General features: G+C 34.9%; 1 protein-coding gene across 2 annotated transcripts in view; it reads left to right on the top strand.

Annotated features, from left to right (window-relative positions):
- The window catches only part of PPM1B (protein phosphatase, Mg2+/Mn2+ dependent 1B), a 60,673-nt gene that overhangs the window by 25,093 nt on the left and 18,763 nt on the right, over positions 1-16,817 (top strand). For both annotated transcript variants that reach the window (XM_045827198.1, XM_045827197.1), the window contains exons 2-3: positions 11,366-12,224; positions 16,263-16,380. In XM_045827198.1, coding sequence (XP_045683154.1) covers positions 11,379-12,224; positions 16,263-16,380 — 964 coding nt within the window. In that variant the 5' untranslated portion in view covers positions 11,366-11,378. The remainder of the gene's footprint in view (positions 1-11,365; positions 12,225-16,262; positions 16,381-16,817) is intronic.

Here is a 16,817-nt window from a genome sequence, read left to right as displayed (position 1 = left end):
TTATTATTATTGCTATTTATGTTACTTTTTAATCAAAAGAACAGAAACCTTTAGGGAAAAAATCTCATCCATGGCCTAAATCATCCGACACCACCTCAACCTTTTGACAGGAAGCAGATGGGATGGACAGATTGTGTTCTTTTTAAGCAAAGCTTGCCAAAGTCCATGTGGCTGCTCTAAGAAAGTGTGCCAACTGTAGAAAGGAGAGGGGGATTTTGCAGTGTCTGAATGTCTTTTGAAATTTTTTGGTTTGCTTTGTCTATAAAGATTTTTGCCTGAAGGTTCTTTTAGAATTGTTTACTTTTTTGATACTTGTTTTTCTAAAGGGTAGAATTTAAACGAGGTAATATTTGTAAAGCATTCTGTGCCTGCTACAGAACGAGCACCGTGGAAGTATTTCCTAATTCCTCAGTGACTCAAACAAGATAAAAACATGATTACTTGTTATAATGAGCCTCTGGAGCAAAAATTAATTAAAATAATAAGTGGCAAAAGGACCATTCGCCCCCTCAGATTGGTAGTCACCTGGTTGTCCCTGAAGGGGCTTGGTTTCTGACCAGACCTCTGCAATCGGCTGCATTGTGCTGTTGAGATTTAAGCAGCTAAAGTTCCTGCCTTTGGTTGAAGGGCTGGTAAACACGCAAGTAGTATCTGGCATTTGTATTTGCGAGGGATAGAGTTCATTAAGTATCCTTCCACTGTGATTGTACCAGTTTATTGAAAGTATCAGCAGTGTGTGTTTCTATTTCATTGTGAAAATGATGATCAAACCCTTTGATGTTTGCCAGTTTGATACATGAAATGGATATCTCAATATAGTCTTAATTTTCATTTATCTTAACGAATGTGAGGCTGGGCATAGCTTAAGATCCATTTATGGGGGGTGTTTCTTGTCCATTGTTCTATCATCTTGGTCATTTTCTTACTGATTTATAGGACCTTTTTATATATTAGGAAGATTAGCTTATGGTGCGAAATGCAGTTCCTTAAATCACATCATGTAGTGTTGTGTAGTGTAGTGTAGTGTATTGTTTTACTTTAAACTTCTTTAATTTAGTTTTTTAAATTAAACATTAACATAGTTTAAAGAACAAAATAGTTCTACAAGCTCCTTCTCTTCTTGGAAAACATGCACCAGAATCAACCATTTTGAACTCTTTATGTTTCTGATTCCAGTGGGATTTATTTTCAAATCTCTAAATCATGTGCTTCTTGTTTTTCATTTTTTGTTTTTTAAGTTTTAGGAATCATTTATCCCATCACTGAAGGTGAGATTTGGCACTTTCACTCCACTACCTCAGACATACACCCACACTGTTCCTGTTCTTGCTCATCTTACCAAGATAGGATTACTTTTATTTCCTGTACAGTTTCTTGCTTTCATTGGAGTTCAAGTTTTGTTTTATGTTTGATTCAACCCCAAATTTTCCCTCAGCTGTCATTCTGTTTTGTGAGCTTTTGTATGAACCTTTTTCTCTCCCTGGAAACCTAACAGGCCCTTACCCCCAGTGTTCTGAATTTTTATAATGTGCCTTTGTAAATGCCTCTTGTTGTCCGTTGTGCTTGGCACGTTGTGGGGGGGGGGGGGATGCTTTCTGTCTTGAAATTTGTGCGCCTTTTGTTTGAAATTTTCTTAGTTTTAAAAATTTTCTGTTTTCTTATTTCTGTTTTTTGACCTTTGACACTCCTGGATTGATCCTATCCTATATTACCATTTCTGTCTGGTGCCCTAATTTCTGGGGGTTCCCACAACTTTTATCTGCCCAGCTTTTTTTTTCTGTGATTATATTTTTACTTTTATAGGACCTCTTTTGTTTCTCTGAATGTTGTTGTTTCTTTTTTAAAAAGCGGGCATTGAATAGCTGATTGGAAGCTCTTTGACTGTGGGATTTGGCTGTGAGGGTCACTTCAGGGTAGTTTTAATTTGGCTGACTTTTTGAGTAATCTCTGATGTAATCTCTGTAGGGTTGGTGGGATTCTTAAGAGTATAAAGACTATTCTCATCTTTTGTGTAGAGGATATAAATTTGCCAGCATTTTAGAAACCAAATGTCTGGAAAACAGTAAGTATGTAAACTTTCACTTAATTTTATGTTTCAAGTCTAGTTTCCAGTCCTCATACCTGCTTGGTATTCTCCAGTTCCAAAAATCCTATATTTACTTTCTTCAGAAATAAGCCTTCATCTTTTTGGCAGCGAGGAAATGGCATTCATTCATTCAACTACACTTAACCTGAGAATTCTGGGGAGCCAATTCCTACTTCAGTTGTTCCTCTTGTTGTTAGCTCGTTTCACTTCCACTCCTAGAAGTAGAAAGCCTGTTTCTTTTGGTGCAGTCCTCAGTTTTAACTAGGTTACTTCTCCCTTTCTTCACAACTGGCTTAGGGTTTTTTTTAATCCTCACCTGAGGACATGGTTCTTCAAAATTGATTTTAGAGAGAGAGGAAGGGAGGGAGAGAAAGGGATGAGAGAGAAAACATTGATCAATGGCCTCCTGTAAGCACTGAGACCGGGATTGAACCTGCAACCTTTCGGTGCACGGGACGTTGCTCCAACCTTCCAAGCCACGGGGCAGAGCACAGCTAGCTCAGGGTTTATTTGTTTTTTATCCTCACTGGAGGACATGCTTATTGATTTTAGAGAGGGAGAGAGGGAAGGAGAGACAGTGGGAGAGAAACATCGATGGGTCCCAGGACTTGAACCTGAGACTTTTCAATTAACTGACCATGCTCTAACCGAGCCACACCAGCCAGGACCAAGTGGCCTAGGTTTTAGCTTAGTATGCCACTAAGTCAGAGGTCTTAGTTCTTTTACCTTCCAGCTTCACAATTTCATTGCTATCATTTCCACTGCAATTAATTTTATCTTTATGGATTAAAAACCCCTTATCACAGTTGAATGGGATTTCAGAACAGAAGAGAAACAAATGCTTATATTCAGACTTTCATCTTTAACTGGAAGTCCTTTATATGAATCATTAAATATTTTGATTCACTCAGAGATAAGCTTGAAGCAGGTAAAACTAAATTCTTGGCCTAATTTATGACTGTTGTTTTTCATCAATGTGTTCATCAGCTGTTAAAAAGTTCTTTGAGAACCTAATGAATATTTTGAATTCCCTTTAAGGGGAAAAATGTACACAATACATCCATGGAGTATTGTGTGCATATTTTATGTTTTAGAATTTGTATTCTGTCACTCCTAGAAGGTGTTCTCTACTGAAATGTTTTTACCTGTTTTGTCAAGTCATTCTTCAAGGCAGACAATGCCCAGCATTTGGGAGAGGCATTGTATTCCTTACATAGAAAGTGAAACTAAACTTTCCCAAAAGATAACCATGCCAAATTAGTGACTTCTTCCTTTAAAACCAAAAAACTAAAATGTAAATTTGGTAAATAATAAGAATGTAACAAGCAAGCTTAGTTTTGTTTAAAGGTAAGTTTCAGTAAGAAGACTGGTTTGAATAAAAGGTAAAATGGAAACGTGGCTCTGTATGACATAAGAACATATATTTAGAGTGTTATAAATATTAACATTTAATATAAGGCTTTTCATAAAATATTATATGTAGTTATTGTCTTGTGTGAGACAGACACTTCCAGGAGTTTAGAAGGATGATACATGATTTCTTTGATGGAGAAGTTCGTAAGATTTTATATAAGAGGACATGCTTGACTGAGCCTTTCTCTCCCCTTTTTTCTCCCCTAATTTCTCTCCCCTTTCGGGGACTCTCTTATTACTACTACCCCTCAGTCCTCAGTACTGACTTACGGAGGGCAAAGCATTCAGCTTACCCTTCAATGTCCTCTCTAGAACATGGGCATGAAACTTTTCCTCCTTAACTTGACATAATGGAGATAAAAAGTTAAGAACTTTTAAACTTCATTGAAGAGAGAAAATCCAAAAGGAAATAAACACTGAACACAGTAACCAAATGTATAATCTAGTCTCTGCCTTGTCTTCTGGGAAGCACAGCTGCTTCTTTGTAGTGTCACTCCTGGATTGCTGTCGTGTGGGCACCATGTTAGTAGCATCCATTACCCCACATTTCATTCCTGGATGCTGACCTCCCTGGAAGTCTTTCTCTGAGACGTTGAGGCTTTTCTATGATAACGAGGGGATGAGTAGTTTTTTGTCTGAAGCTTTCCCAGTATAATACAAGAATGTCTGTTTCATTCATGAAATCTACTTCAGTTCTGGGGGAGGTATGGTCTTCTAGCCATATAACTTTATCATATTTATTGGAAGTGGAAGTGTTACTTTTTAAACAATGTCTCTCAAACTAATTTAAAAATACCTCTTGACACTTATTCAGTACTTGTTTTTGGCACTGCAGTAAAGAAACAGAAATTACTATTTTGGAAAATAGTAAGGCCATTAATTATGCAACGTAGCATGTGCTAAGTGCTAAATGGGTGGAGAAGTGTTAGTGAAGTTTAGTAGTAGAGCACCATAGGGAAAAGATTTCTGGAAAAGTTAAGGTCCAAACCTGCAGAGGTAGAGTTTAGCTAAGGCGGGAGGGCACGATTTTAAAGTAGTTCAATGTCCAAATTATGGTAGAAAAATAGTCCTGCAATTGATTTTAGGCTATATTAGAATCAGTTACTACAGATGTTTAGTATAATCTTTTTTCACTCTTACATTTATAACTCACTTGTTTAAAAAAATGAAGCTATATTCTTTGTTGACCTATTAAGTGTTTCCCACTGTGCTGTCAGTTATCTTTTCTTTGCTTTTTATTTATCAATTTTTAGGGAAAGGAAAGGTGGGGTGGGGGGGGAGACAGACAAACAGATACATCGAGACCAAGAGAGAAACTTTGATTTGTTGTTCCACTTAATTCATGCATTCAATGGTTGATTCCCATGTTATCAGGACAAAGCTTAACCAACTTAGTAACCTGGCCAGGGTCTTGTTTTCTTTATAAATGTGAAATATAGTTGTGCTTAATTGTGAATTGAGGACAGCTTTTTGAAGTAAGTCCCTCTTGCAATACAGTTATTGAGAACAAATCAGCCAGTCTGCCAGCAAAAGCAAGGGACCTAGAACTTTAAAGTCAAAGGAAAATTTTTTTAAAGCTTAAGATATTTTTTCTTGTTCTTTGTCAGGAAGTTGTATCATTTAAATAGATTGTTAACTAAATGCACTGTATTTAGTGTTTTTAAGAATAGTAGAATTTTATCCATTGAATCTTACTTGGGTGTTTTGTAATTGGAGATTAATTAGCCTTTTTTCTTCTCCAGCAACTATGAATCCAGTTCTTTACATGAATGAAGTTCTTATTCCTTAGATATTTTTAAGGGACAAGAGAAAAAAGTGTCTTTAATTATATGGTGATGAGCAGTGTTAGTACTTTTTGTATGTGTGCACTTGCATATATTTGACCTTATTTTGAACATTGTAGCAATATTTCAGTTTGAGTACTTGAATAGCCTTAAAAATTGCTTTTAACTATAATTTGACTTGTTACATGTGAAGGGTCCAGCTTCCATCTTCATCCTCTTTCAGATTTTGTTTGTAAGCAAATGCAAAGGTATTAGTGTTTTACGTGGAGGCTTATTCTAGAAAAAAATATCAACTATAGATACAGGTCTAAATTTTGGGCTCTAGAACTCTTCTAGATTTGTTCTTCTCTGTGAAAAGCACAGTTCTCAGTTGGGTTAGCTACTTGCTCAGGCAAGAAGGGGATTTAGGTCCCAAATCCATGATTCTAAGGTAAGTAGACAATGGACATCTCAGAAGGAAATAATGTTATTAGGATTTCAGTGCTTCTGCTGCCCCTTGAAATGCTGTGTGTACACACACACATCCCCCAGCCATACCAAATTAATTGGGCTCTTACTCTTTGGTTTTTGTATATGCCTGCTGATTCCTTTTCCCACTTTTATCATTCAGGTTTCTGCTTAGGCTTTTTCCTTTGGAAAATTGGAAAATGTTTAACCACATAAGACTGTTGTTTGATATCTCTTCTTGACATACCTGCACTTACCCACTGTATCCCGTATCACAGGGTGCCTTCATTAACTGTGCATTGGTCTTTTTTTTTTTTTTTGTAAAGAAAGCTTTAAATATAGTTGGTATACAATATTTTATTAGTTTCAGGTATATCTGTGCACTGGCTTTTATCTCACCCCAGACTGTAATTTCCTTTAGGGAAAGGGGCATTTTATTCCTAGTACCTGATACAGTGCCTGGGGTAGTAGGCACTCAGAAAATACTTGAATGAGTGACTATTGTACTATTGTTATATATACTTCTAAATTAATTAAAAGGTATTCCAAAGTGTGAATAATTCATTGCTATATTTTATGCACTGGTTATACAAAACAAATTTTAGAATTGTTCTAAAACAGAATGCTGTATAAACAAACACCTGAAACTTTTTAAGTGATTTTTAAGATGTGATTAAAGTGACTTAGGCAAATTACTTAAATAAAAAAGATAGTGGTCTCACTCTTTCCAGGTATGAGAACCCATATTAAAATTTTTTTTCAGATTCTTATTTTATATTACAGTTACTATGTACCCCTGATTAAAAAAGTAAACAACAACATGCTGCTGTGAGTTCACTAATGTCTTTTTCTCAAAGAAGAGAGTTGAAAAAGACACATGTAGAGAATATTGTTTATTCAGTCTTTAGCCAATGCTTGCTATTGCCTATATTCTCAGACTTGTAGAAACTCTGAGGCCCACAGAGTTATATAGATCAGGGATCTCTAAAGTGGGTTTGCAGGACCATCCATTAGTACTAATTAGAACCTCTGTTTATTATCTTTCAAAAGGCAAATTACATTTAGTACAGTGATTGACACTGGCTTCCCCACACTGTTAGTTTGTCAAATGGGCTGGTGAGCGTGCCTCAGGAAGGGTAGAATTTTCACTTCCTTATTTGTATACGATACTGTTGTAGCACATTGAGATTTACGTGTGATGACATTGATTTCCGTATGATGTAGTTTTAACCAAAACGCCTTAAAAAATGAGAAAGTAACTAAAAGACTCATACCAAAAAGTCAGATTATGATTATATTATAATAAAGCACATAGAAGCACACAACATTAAAAATGTTAGCACTAGTTTCAGTATAAGGTCTTATGTTGTAGAAACTATGGTGTAGTCAGATCTGAAATATCAACCTCTAGGAAAAAATCTGAGCTTATCAAAGAGCTTATTTGACGTATAGTTCTGTATTTACTGTTGTTAAAACTGAACCTTGCCTAAGTGTACATGTGGCTTGACATATATAGCATGAAATTATATTAGCAAGGCATTTAAAAAATGCATTCTGAGGATAAAAACTTACCCTTATGAGTTTTCCCCACAGAGATATTTGACAAAGCCATACAATATTCAGTACAGCACTTTACAAAATTTTATTCAATTTAATTAGAAATATTTACAAGGCCTTTTGAGGTTTCTAGTTGAGTAGCAAAAGACAGAATTATTACCACTGGGGAAACACTTGTTTTTCCTGGTTTGGTCAAAATGACTGACATAATACATGTAATGTATGGCAGAAAATTAAAATTCCTTTGAAACATGAGTAGTAAATATTGCTGATTTGAAGACATTAGCATCATAAGAGTTATACATTGTGAAATATTTGCTTTCAGGTTGATTACAGTATAGTTGTTTATAACATACTTTCTCCTTAGTGTTTGCTAAGCTGCGTTTCAGCGATACTTTTTTTTTTTAAGTGGGGAGAAGTGAATAATAAATAGCAAATAAATGCTAGAAAAATGTATGTTCTCAGCATAAATGGCTTCTCTAACTTCTCTAATAAAGACAGCTTTTTGAGACAGTCTTTTATGCAAGAAGAACCATAGTCGCTTAGGGAAAAAATCCTCACTGTCACTTGTAGGCAAATTACTGCTGCAAAGAAATTGAACCAGGAGTTTACAGAGAGCTGTTAGAGTGTCATTAATGTAGTTTTAGGTCATTTTATAAAAGCAAGGCCTTTCAAATATTGTGTTATTTACAGTGTTTATAAATGAGATGAGAAGTGACCAGAAAAGTGTATTTTAGCACTTAGGGGTTTGTTGATTCTCTCATAGCAAAAAGTTCTATGCTTTTGAAGAGTTATGGAACTTAAGAGTTCCTAATTCTGCCCTGGCTGATGTGGCTCAGTGGATTGAGCGCCAGCCTGTGAACCAAAGGGTCACGGGTTCGATTCCCAGTCAGAGCACATGCCTATGTTTTGGGCTAGGTCCCCAGTAGGGAGCACTCGAGAGGCGAGCACACATTGAGGTTTATCTCCCTCTCTTTCTCCTTCCCTTCTCTCTAAAAATTAGTTTTTAAGTTTAAAAAGAGTTGCTAATTTCTCAGAAGTATACAGAGAATTTGGATAAAAGAAAACACACACCTTCACACACACTTTCAATCTTTTCACTTAAGATAAAGGGTACTTTTTAAGAAAGTAGTTATTTTAAAGAAAGTGGAATTAGCAACAAAAAAAAATTTTGGAAAATAACTGTTTGGAAATGGTTTTGTGATTTTTGTTGGGAGGAAAGATTATCTAAGCCCTAGCTAGTGTGGTTGTGTTGGAGGAGCATCGCCATGTAAATAGAAAGGTCACGGGTTTGATTCCTGGTCAGGGCACATGCCTGGGTTGTGGGTCCCCTGGGTTCCTGGTTGGGGCGCATTGGAGAGAGGCAACTGATGGATATTTCTCTCCCTCTTTCTTTCTTCTTCTCTTCCCCTGTCTCTAAAATCAATAAGCATGTCCTCAGGTGAGGATTAAAAAACAGGTCATCTATATTAATTAACAAATATGTATAGTTAAGTACTTGGGAATTTAGATATATGATGTGATGGGACATGGGTGTTCATTTTATTACTGTTTAGTTAAATTTATACATTATACATATCCATATGTATATTTTATGATATTTTAAAAATTAAATCATTATGGGACAACCCCAACTTTAAAATGAGATCAGTTTGGATTCTTAAAAAATATATAAATTTGCAAAAGAATACAGTCCCTTATACATCCAGCTGGTGACCTAAACTTAAACTCAGTCAGTTAGGTACTCATTCCCTGGACTTTGAATCTTGAGCAAGTAACTTGGCAGAGAGGAAACAGAAAGGCCGGAATCACTGCTGCATGTACAGCATCAAGCAGGCAAGGCTGCTGATACGACTTTGACAGTGTTTGGCTGCCAGCCTCGGGGGCTTTGGCTCCCTGACTGGCTAGTTTTCCCAGCTGGCCTTCCAGGCCCTCTCTGATTCTGAGGGTTCTCGATAGCTCTATTCAAGACCCCTTCCCACTTTTCTTCATTACCAAATTAAAAACAAATTTGAAAAGAGAAATTTCTGAATGAGGAGTTCTTATGAATTTTGACCCTATTTGTTGAAATGTAAAAAAGCAACACCTTAATTTCAAGAATATGAAGATGATAGAAAGGACAACAGATTTTTTTTATAATTGGTAGATGGTATTGAAAAATGTTTTGATAGATATAGTTGTCAATTTACATTCATTTGTGTTTAGATATCTTGGTAAGTTGTCTTTTTTCAGGTGAAATAGCCATTAAAAACAAGAATCTAAATTAAAATGTACTTAGAACTAGGCTTTTAAATCATTTATCACTGTATTAAATGAGCATGTTCAAAAGGAAGCATATTCTGTCATATCGTTCTCAGTATAAAATAAAATTTTGTATTACAGTTGAATAAAAAGTAATTTTTATATATTTAAAAAACCCTACCCTTTCAAAATGTTTATATTTTTATATACAACTTATTAGTGCACTGTTACATATGAAAAATTATTAAATTTCTATAATGTTTAAATATTCTACATATAGGATGGTTCATGAGGGTTTTACAAATAGCGATATATAATTGTACTATAAATTTAGGTCATAACCATAGATGAAAATACCTCACAAAGATACCTAGATCCAAATGAAAGGAATTGATCTAGACTAGATTCTCTCAAGATGTGATTCTTCAGTCTCCAACATGCTTTTTTGAAGGTTTAATCCAAGATCTAGTGTAGGGGGGAAAATCTGTGGGTATGGGGATGAGGCTATGGAATCTTCATTTTGAGCAAATAATAACAGCATGCATTTATTTAATGGTGTATATTACTATGTTTCAAGTGCTGTTCTAAGCACTGCACATTAACTCATTCTTCATTGCGACCCTATGAAGTAGAGGTGCTATTGTTATTCCCACTTGATAGGGAAGGAATTCAGGGTACAACAGACTAAGAAACTTACTCAAAGTCACACACCTAGTGAGGGTTAGGGCTGGGATTATATGTACAAAACATACTAGGGCATGGATGTAGTGCTTTAGAGAACCACTACTTTAGTCCAAGCCATTTGAAATTGGAAAAGCTTTATTCTAAAATAATAGTGTACTTGGGAAGGGAGGGTGATGCATCGGAGTACTTTACAGTTACATCTCTGGGTTTTCAGTCTTTGTCGGCCAGCATTGAGTAAAAGGTGTCCTGATGCTACTTCATGGATTATAAAACTCAGCAATATGTATTCTTTAGCACATCAAAAACTTATATTTGGTTTTAGCAGATTCCCCAGTAATGGATTTCAGTCAATTCAAGTAAGGTTTTCAACTTGGTATGTAGTATAAAGTTGATAAAACCAAATATATATAAAATGGAGATTTTGTCTCAATTGAATTTTGGGGTTGGCTTCAGGATCACAAGTGGGCAGGAATCTTGATTACAGTAATTGTTTTTGGAAACCTTTGTAAAACATATACTTTATACTGGCATACTTTTTTATGAACAAGGTGTTGTACTATTCTGAATTGTCTTATACAGGGTCCAACACAAATAATGCCCCTTTTTTATTACAAAATCATAAATGTATAACTGTAACATAACAGTATCATATCAAGCACACCATATGATGTTTTAGGTGAACTGTTCAAATTAAAACTATAAATTATTACATCCATATTATTACCCTACCAACCACACTCAAGCAGATGTTACTTCTGCTGGACACTGTATATTGAATCCTAAAGTTATCTTAAAGTTGGGTTTAAAAAAACACAACCAGGTTTTATTTCTTGGTTTTCCTTTCTCCCAGAACCGGGGTTCTCAACTTGCTGCAATATGAAGCACTAGAGAGGCTTTTAAAAATACTGATATCTGGGTCCCACCACCAGAGATTTCTGACTTAGTTGGTCTGACCATTGTAATGTGCTAGGATTGAGAATCCTTTGTTCTAGAAAAAGGCTGTGCAGAGGATTTTTTTTCCTATTGTTTCAGTAAATTCAGATGATGCTGAAAAATACACTTTGATAGGAGTTACTAGGGAATAGATGGGATATTATAGATGAATTTTCTATGAGAATTAAATATATAATACCTGTGTATTTCTTTCTTTCAGATTAATTACAAACATGGGTGCATTTTTGGATAAACCCAAAACTGAGAAACATAATGCTCATGGTGCTGGGAATGGTTTACGGTATGGCCTGAGCAGCATGCAGGGATGGAGAGTGGAAATGGAAGATGCACACACAGCTGTTGTAGGTATTCCTCACGGCTTGGAAGACTGGTCATTTTTTGCAGTTTATGATGGTCATGCTGGATCCCGAGTGGCAAATTACTGCTCAACACATTTATTAGAACACATCACTAATAATGAAGACTTCAGAGCAGCTGGAAAATCAGGATGTGCTCTTGAGCCTTCAGTGGAAAATGTCAAGAATGGTATCAGAACTGGCTTTTTGAAAATTGATGAATATATGCGTAACTTTTCAGACCTCAGAAATGGAATGGACAGGAGCGGTTCAACTGCAGTGGGAGTTATGATTTCACCTAAGCATGTCTACTTTATCAACTGTGGTGACTCACGTGCTGTTCTGTACAGGAATGGACAAGTCTGCTTTTCTACCCAGGATCACAAACCTTGCAATCCAAGGGAGAAGGAGCGAATCCAAAATGCAGGAGGCAGCGTAATGATACAACGCGTTAATGGTTCATTAGCAGTGTCTCGTGCTCTGGGGGACTATGATTACAAGTGTGTTGATGGCAAGGGCCCAACAGAACAACTAGTTTCTCCAGAGCCTGAGGTTTATGAACTTTTAAGAGCAGAAGAGGATGAATTTATCATCTTGGCTTGTGATGGGATCTGGGATGTTATGAGTAATGAGGAGCTCTGTGAATTTGTTAAATCTAGGCTTGAGGTATCTGATGACCTGGAAAATGTGTGCAATTGGGTAGTGGACACTTGTTTACATAAGGTATGTAAGTCTTTTTGTTATCATTGAAATGCCCTATTATTGAAAAGACATGGTAAGTAAAATGAAGCAAACTTAAATATTTTGAAATTTTTAGTATTTTCATTAGAGAAAATCTGTATATTTTTTAATTATTTTCTTCACCAGAATGAAACTTTTTTTTTTTTTAAATTTTCATTTGCTTCAACCTTCTAATTTGAAAATTAGGTTGAATAAATTTCCTTGGCTTTTTTTTTTTTTTTTTAAGTACTTTATGGCTTGTTCCTATAGCAGAGCTTCTATACAAATGACTTTAATTCAAGTTCTGAACATCGGTAATAGCTGTCTTAAGCTGTGTATGAAGCAGTTTGATAAAATGTATATAGAGTAATGCTGTACTAGCTATACAAAAGACCCAGCGCCACATAAAATATTGGAAGATACACTAGAAACCTAAGTCAGGTAAAGTTTTGTGATTTAGTTTTGAGCCTCCTAACAGGTAAGATAAAAACAAGTAAAAGTATGAGTTGTATGTTTCTTATTGTCTAGTAAAAGACACTTTCTCCTAGCAGTAAAATCTGAAAGGAGTTTATGTGTGACTTTTACGTAAGCACTATACAACATGCTGGTTAACAGCATACTTTTGTAGATGATGTCTAAATTATTTTCATATACTTAGATGTTTTTATCATTACTGATTTTTAAAAAATGCTAATAAAAATGTAATCCTATGGATTTAGATTTATATTTGTAAAATTCTGTGAATCTTAACTTGATAAGGTAATGGGAAAAAGAAATCCAGACAGGTAATTAGCAATTCCCTTTGATGTCTTTAAAATATTTAATAGCTCCAAGTAGGGTTTTTAAGTTCTATATCAGTTAAAATATAAATGATCTATTCAGTACCTGGAATATGCAAGTGTTCTATGATTCTGATTAAAAAGTTATCAAGGCAAAACTGAATTTTTGATTACATGAAATAAAGGTATTGACTTATTTATTCTGTCCACAGTAGAACCATTCTGTTTCCCCACCATTAAGTTGCTGTAGAAGGTGTAGGCATAGCCAGAAAGTTTCTCAAGAAGGATCTCTGAGTCTCTGGTAATGCCCAGGTTTTCGTGAAGTATCTACTTATTTTCCATAGAAAGGAAAGAGTCAACTTCAAAAAAAAAATTACAGGCTGTTATTTCTAGCCACAGCTTTTTTTTTTTCTAAAAGGATTTTTAGTGATGGTACCTCTAGCTCTTCTGATTTTTTAAGCACATGGATTTTTTTTTTTAATTGCTCTGGATGAGTTAAGTGTAGAGTATCAGTTGTCAGTGATTGAATAGTAAGTGGCTCTAAAAATGTCTTTCTCTTTGAACTCAGTTGGAGAGATTCTGACCTATAGCTTTTTGAGACAAAAGCAAGCATATGTTTTTTCCTTACTAGCAAATAAAAACAGGATTTTCCTTGATTATAAAAATAATAGATGCTTGTTACTGCACGAACCCGGATAATACAAAATATATCAAAAAACAAAATTTTGCTAAAGTTGGCCAGTTGTATTGTTGTGGTATGTATCTTTCTAGTCTTTTGCTAGCCTCTGAATGTCTATATTTTTTATAAAAATTAGCTCATTATACTTGCTATTTTACAATATACTTTTTTATTCAACAATATATTGTAGAGAAATCTCCATGTTCATAAGTATTGATCCAAATAAATTTTCATGGTTGCACAGTATTCTTTTGAGTGAATGTCATGTAGCTTTGAGAAAATAACCAAGAATCCATGAGACCCGTACTTTGAAGGAAAGGAGTTTGTATTTTGGATAAACTGCACTCTTCCTTCCATTTGCAAGGATGTTAGTTTTCAGGAATTTTGACCCCACCCTTCTGAATATGGGGTTTAAATGATTCTGGGGACATAATTCACTTGATAACTTTTACTTTAAAGTGTTTAAATATGCCAGCTGATTGTTTTAAAAGATTCTAGACAGAGTTCTAGAATCTCAGAAATCATAAATGATAGTAATATGGACAAGAGGTTGGAATATGTGATTTAATTTTAGTGGAAGTTGACCATCACAGTTTCTTTGAATGAACCTGCATTCAAATTGAAATCAGTTTTGAGAAGCTTAGTTAGCTGTTTTGTGTTGAGACATAGCAGACTTACGAACAACTCTATGTCAACTTTTGGAGTTAAGTAGACCTTAACCATTCCTGTTTTCCTAACTACATGATTTTGTCATTCCACTTGTTTGTGTTGTAAAACCAGGGGTTAGCAATTTTATAAAACAATTTGAGTAAAATAGAATATGATTGCTTTGAATTTAGTTTGAAAGATTGAGTATAAATTTTAAAATCCATGGAAAACACTTAGAACAGTGCTTTGCACTTAGTGATTGCTCAGTAGATGGTAGTCACTTAGTAGGAATAGATCTGATTTTTAAGTTGATTTTTCCTGATAATATATTTAATGAAGTGTTAATATTTTCTAGTACTTCTAACACTTGTCATGCCCTAATAGTTTACCAGCACTTTTATATGTTAACTTGTGAAATCTAGGGAAATCGTGATAATCATCATAATCACAGTAGTATCAATAAATTATTGGCTCTGTGAGCCAAATGCTATTCTAAGCATTTTGCACTTTGTAGAAGTCATTTAATTTTCACAATCATTAAAGGTGTAGGTAGCATTATTCTTGTTTTTGATAATTATTCTTCAGGGTTCCCATTTTACAATGTGAAGCTATAAATAAATACAGGATGAATATATACATCCTATCAGGTAGAAAACTGAGTATGCAAGAATTACTTGCATAAAACCAAAAAAAGGAAGAATCTTTTTCAATTACTGTATTAAAAATTATTGAAACACATTCATACTTAGTGTTCAGGGGAAAGTCATCTTTGTGTAGAAATACAAGCAGCATCATTCAAATCACACATGCTCAAGTGTAAGTGTAAATTACTTCTTTTAAATATCTTAGGATACTGAAACTCTTGACACTACTATTAATTTCTAGCTGGTAGGGTGTATGTTTTATAACTTACTAAAAAATCAAATAGAAATTATATATATATGGATGAATGGATGGATAGGTAGGTAAGCTAAGCAATGCTCTTAACCACAATAGAAAATGGCTAGAAGAAACTGGGATTTCTAAAAGTATGAGGTATTCTGTTTATTCATAAAATTGCTTTAAAAAGCATTAATGTTCAAATGAATCTTGAACTTGAATGTCTATGGTTTAACATTTTGGCCTGATCTAAACTTAATCCTCATTAAATCCTGATTCTTGTGAAAGAATATACTTTATTTTTGCAATTTGAAACCATAATGTGCATGTGTGTATGTGAATACAGGGAATGCACCATTTCTAATGTTAATCATTATGAAAGTTTTGATGAATTTAATTAAGGAATGAAAATAGTTAAGGCCAATTTGGAAATCCTGTTCCTTCCCCTTACTTCACCAATATTGAGAATCGGATAATATACTTAAGATGGTTCTGATAATATACTTAGGACGGTCCTCCTAGGTGCTGTCACCACTGCCCCCTCCATTTAACATGAGAGTCTGTGGAGGGAGTTTACTTTTTTTAAGTCCTCCTAAGACCTGATCTCCCCTGTCTTCAGATTTGTTCCATTGATTTTTTAGGAGGTGGTAGCACAAATTCATCAAGGCCTATTTGTCTTTTTGTCTGTGTCATGTGGGTTCTGAAAAAGCAGCAAGTCTGAACCAAACAATGCCCGTCTAGATTCTTGTCATAATGATGGAAAAGACTAGAATGGATGTGGCCCTGGCTTTTTTCATTTGGGTTGACAAACTCCACTATCAAACAAAATAACCTACTGCCTCCGTTGACTTAATTTGTTTTTTAGAATGGTGAATAGAAAAAGGTGTGTGTTTGAGGGGTGGCTCAAATAGTTCTTTGTAATGAAAATGAATGTGTTGAATATATACCTTCTGGGTGATTAAATAAACTGGAATTGCTTAATGTAATTCTTTTGAAGTAAACAAAGTTAGTAGACTATAAAATGTAATTATTTCATGTCCTTTCTTTAATATACAGGGAAGTCGAGACAACATGAGTATTGTACTAGTTTGCTTTTCAAATGCCCCCAAGGTCTCAGATGAAGCAGTGAGAAAAGATGCAGAGTTGGATAAATACTTGGAATCACGGGTTGAAGGTAAGAAAGATGTTTTGTTTTTTTTTTTAATTTAGAAGGAAAGGAAAAGTACTCTTTTTAATTTCCATCTACCTAAGATTTACTGTCACATCTTGGACCAATATGTGGGGATGTATTGGCACAGAGAAAACAAATATGTCTGTTATGCCACCAAAGAGAAACATAATTTGAAAATAGTCTGTTAAAGCTTACTTTTTTTTCTTTCCCTGATTACATATTTTTTTAAATTTATTTTTATTTATTTTTAGAGAGATGGGAAGGGAGGGAGAAAGAGAGGAAGAGAAACATCAATGTATGGTTGCCTCTCACATGCCTGCTACTGGGGATCTGGCCTGCAACCCAGGCGTGTGCCCTGACTGGGAATCAAACCAGCAACCATTTGGTTCGCAGGCTGGAACTCAATCACTGAGCCACACCAGCCAGGGCCCTGATTACAT

The sequence above is a fragment of the Phyllostomus hastatus genome, unplaced genomic scaffold (genome assembly GCF_019186645.2).
Source record: "Phyllostomus hastatus isolate PE091 unplaced genomic scaffold, TTU_PhHast_1.1 phas_scaffold_78, whole genome shotgun sequence".
NCBI lineage: Eukaryota > Metazoa > Chordata > Mammalia > Chiroptera > Phyllostomidae > Phyllostomus > Phyllostomus hastatus.
The sequence above is the reverse complement of the archived record's forward strand: the minus strand, read 5'-3'. Positions and strand labels throughout refer to the sequence as shown.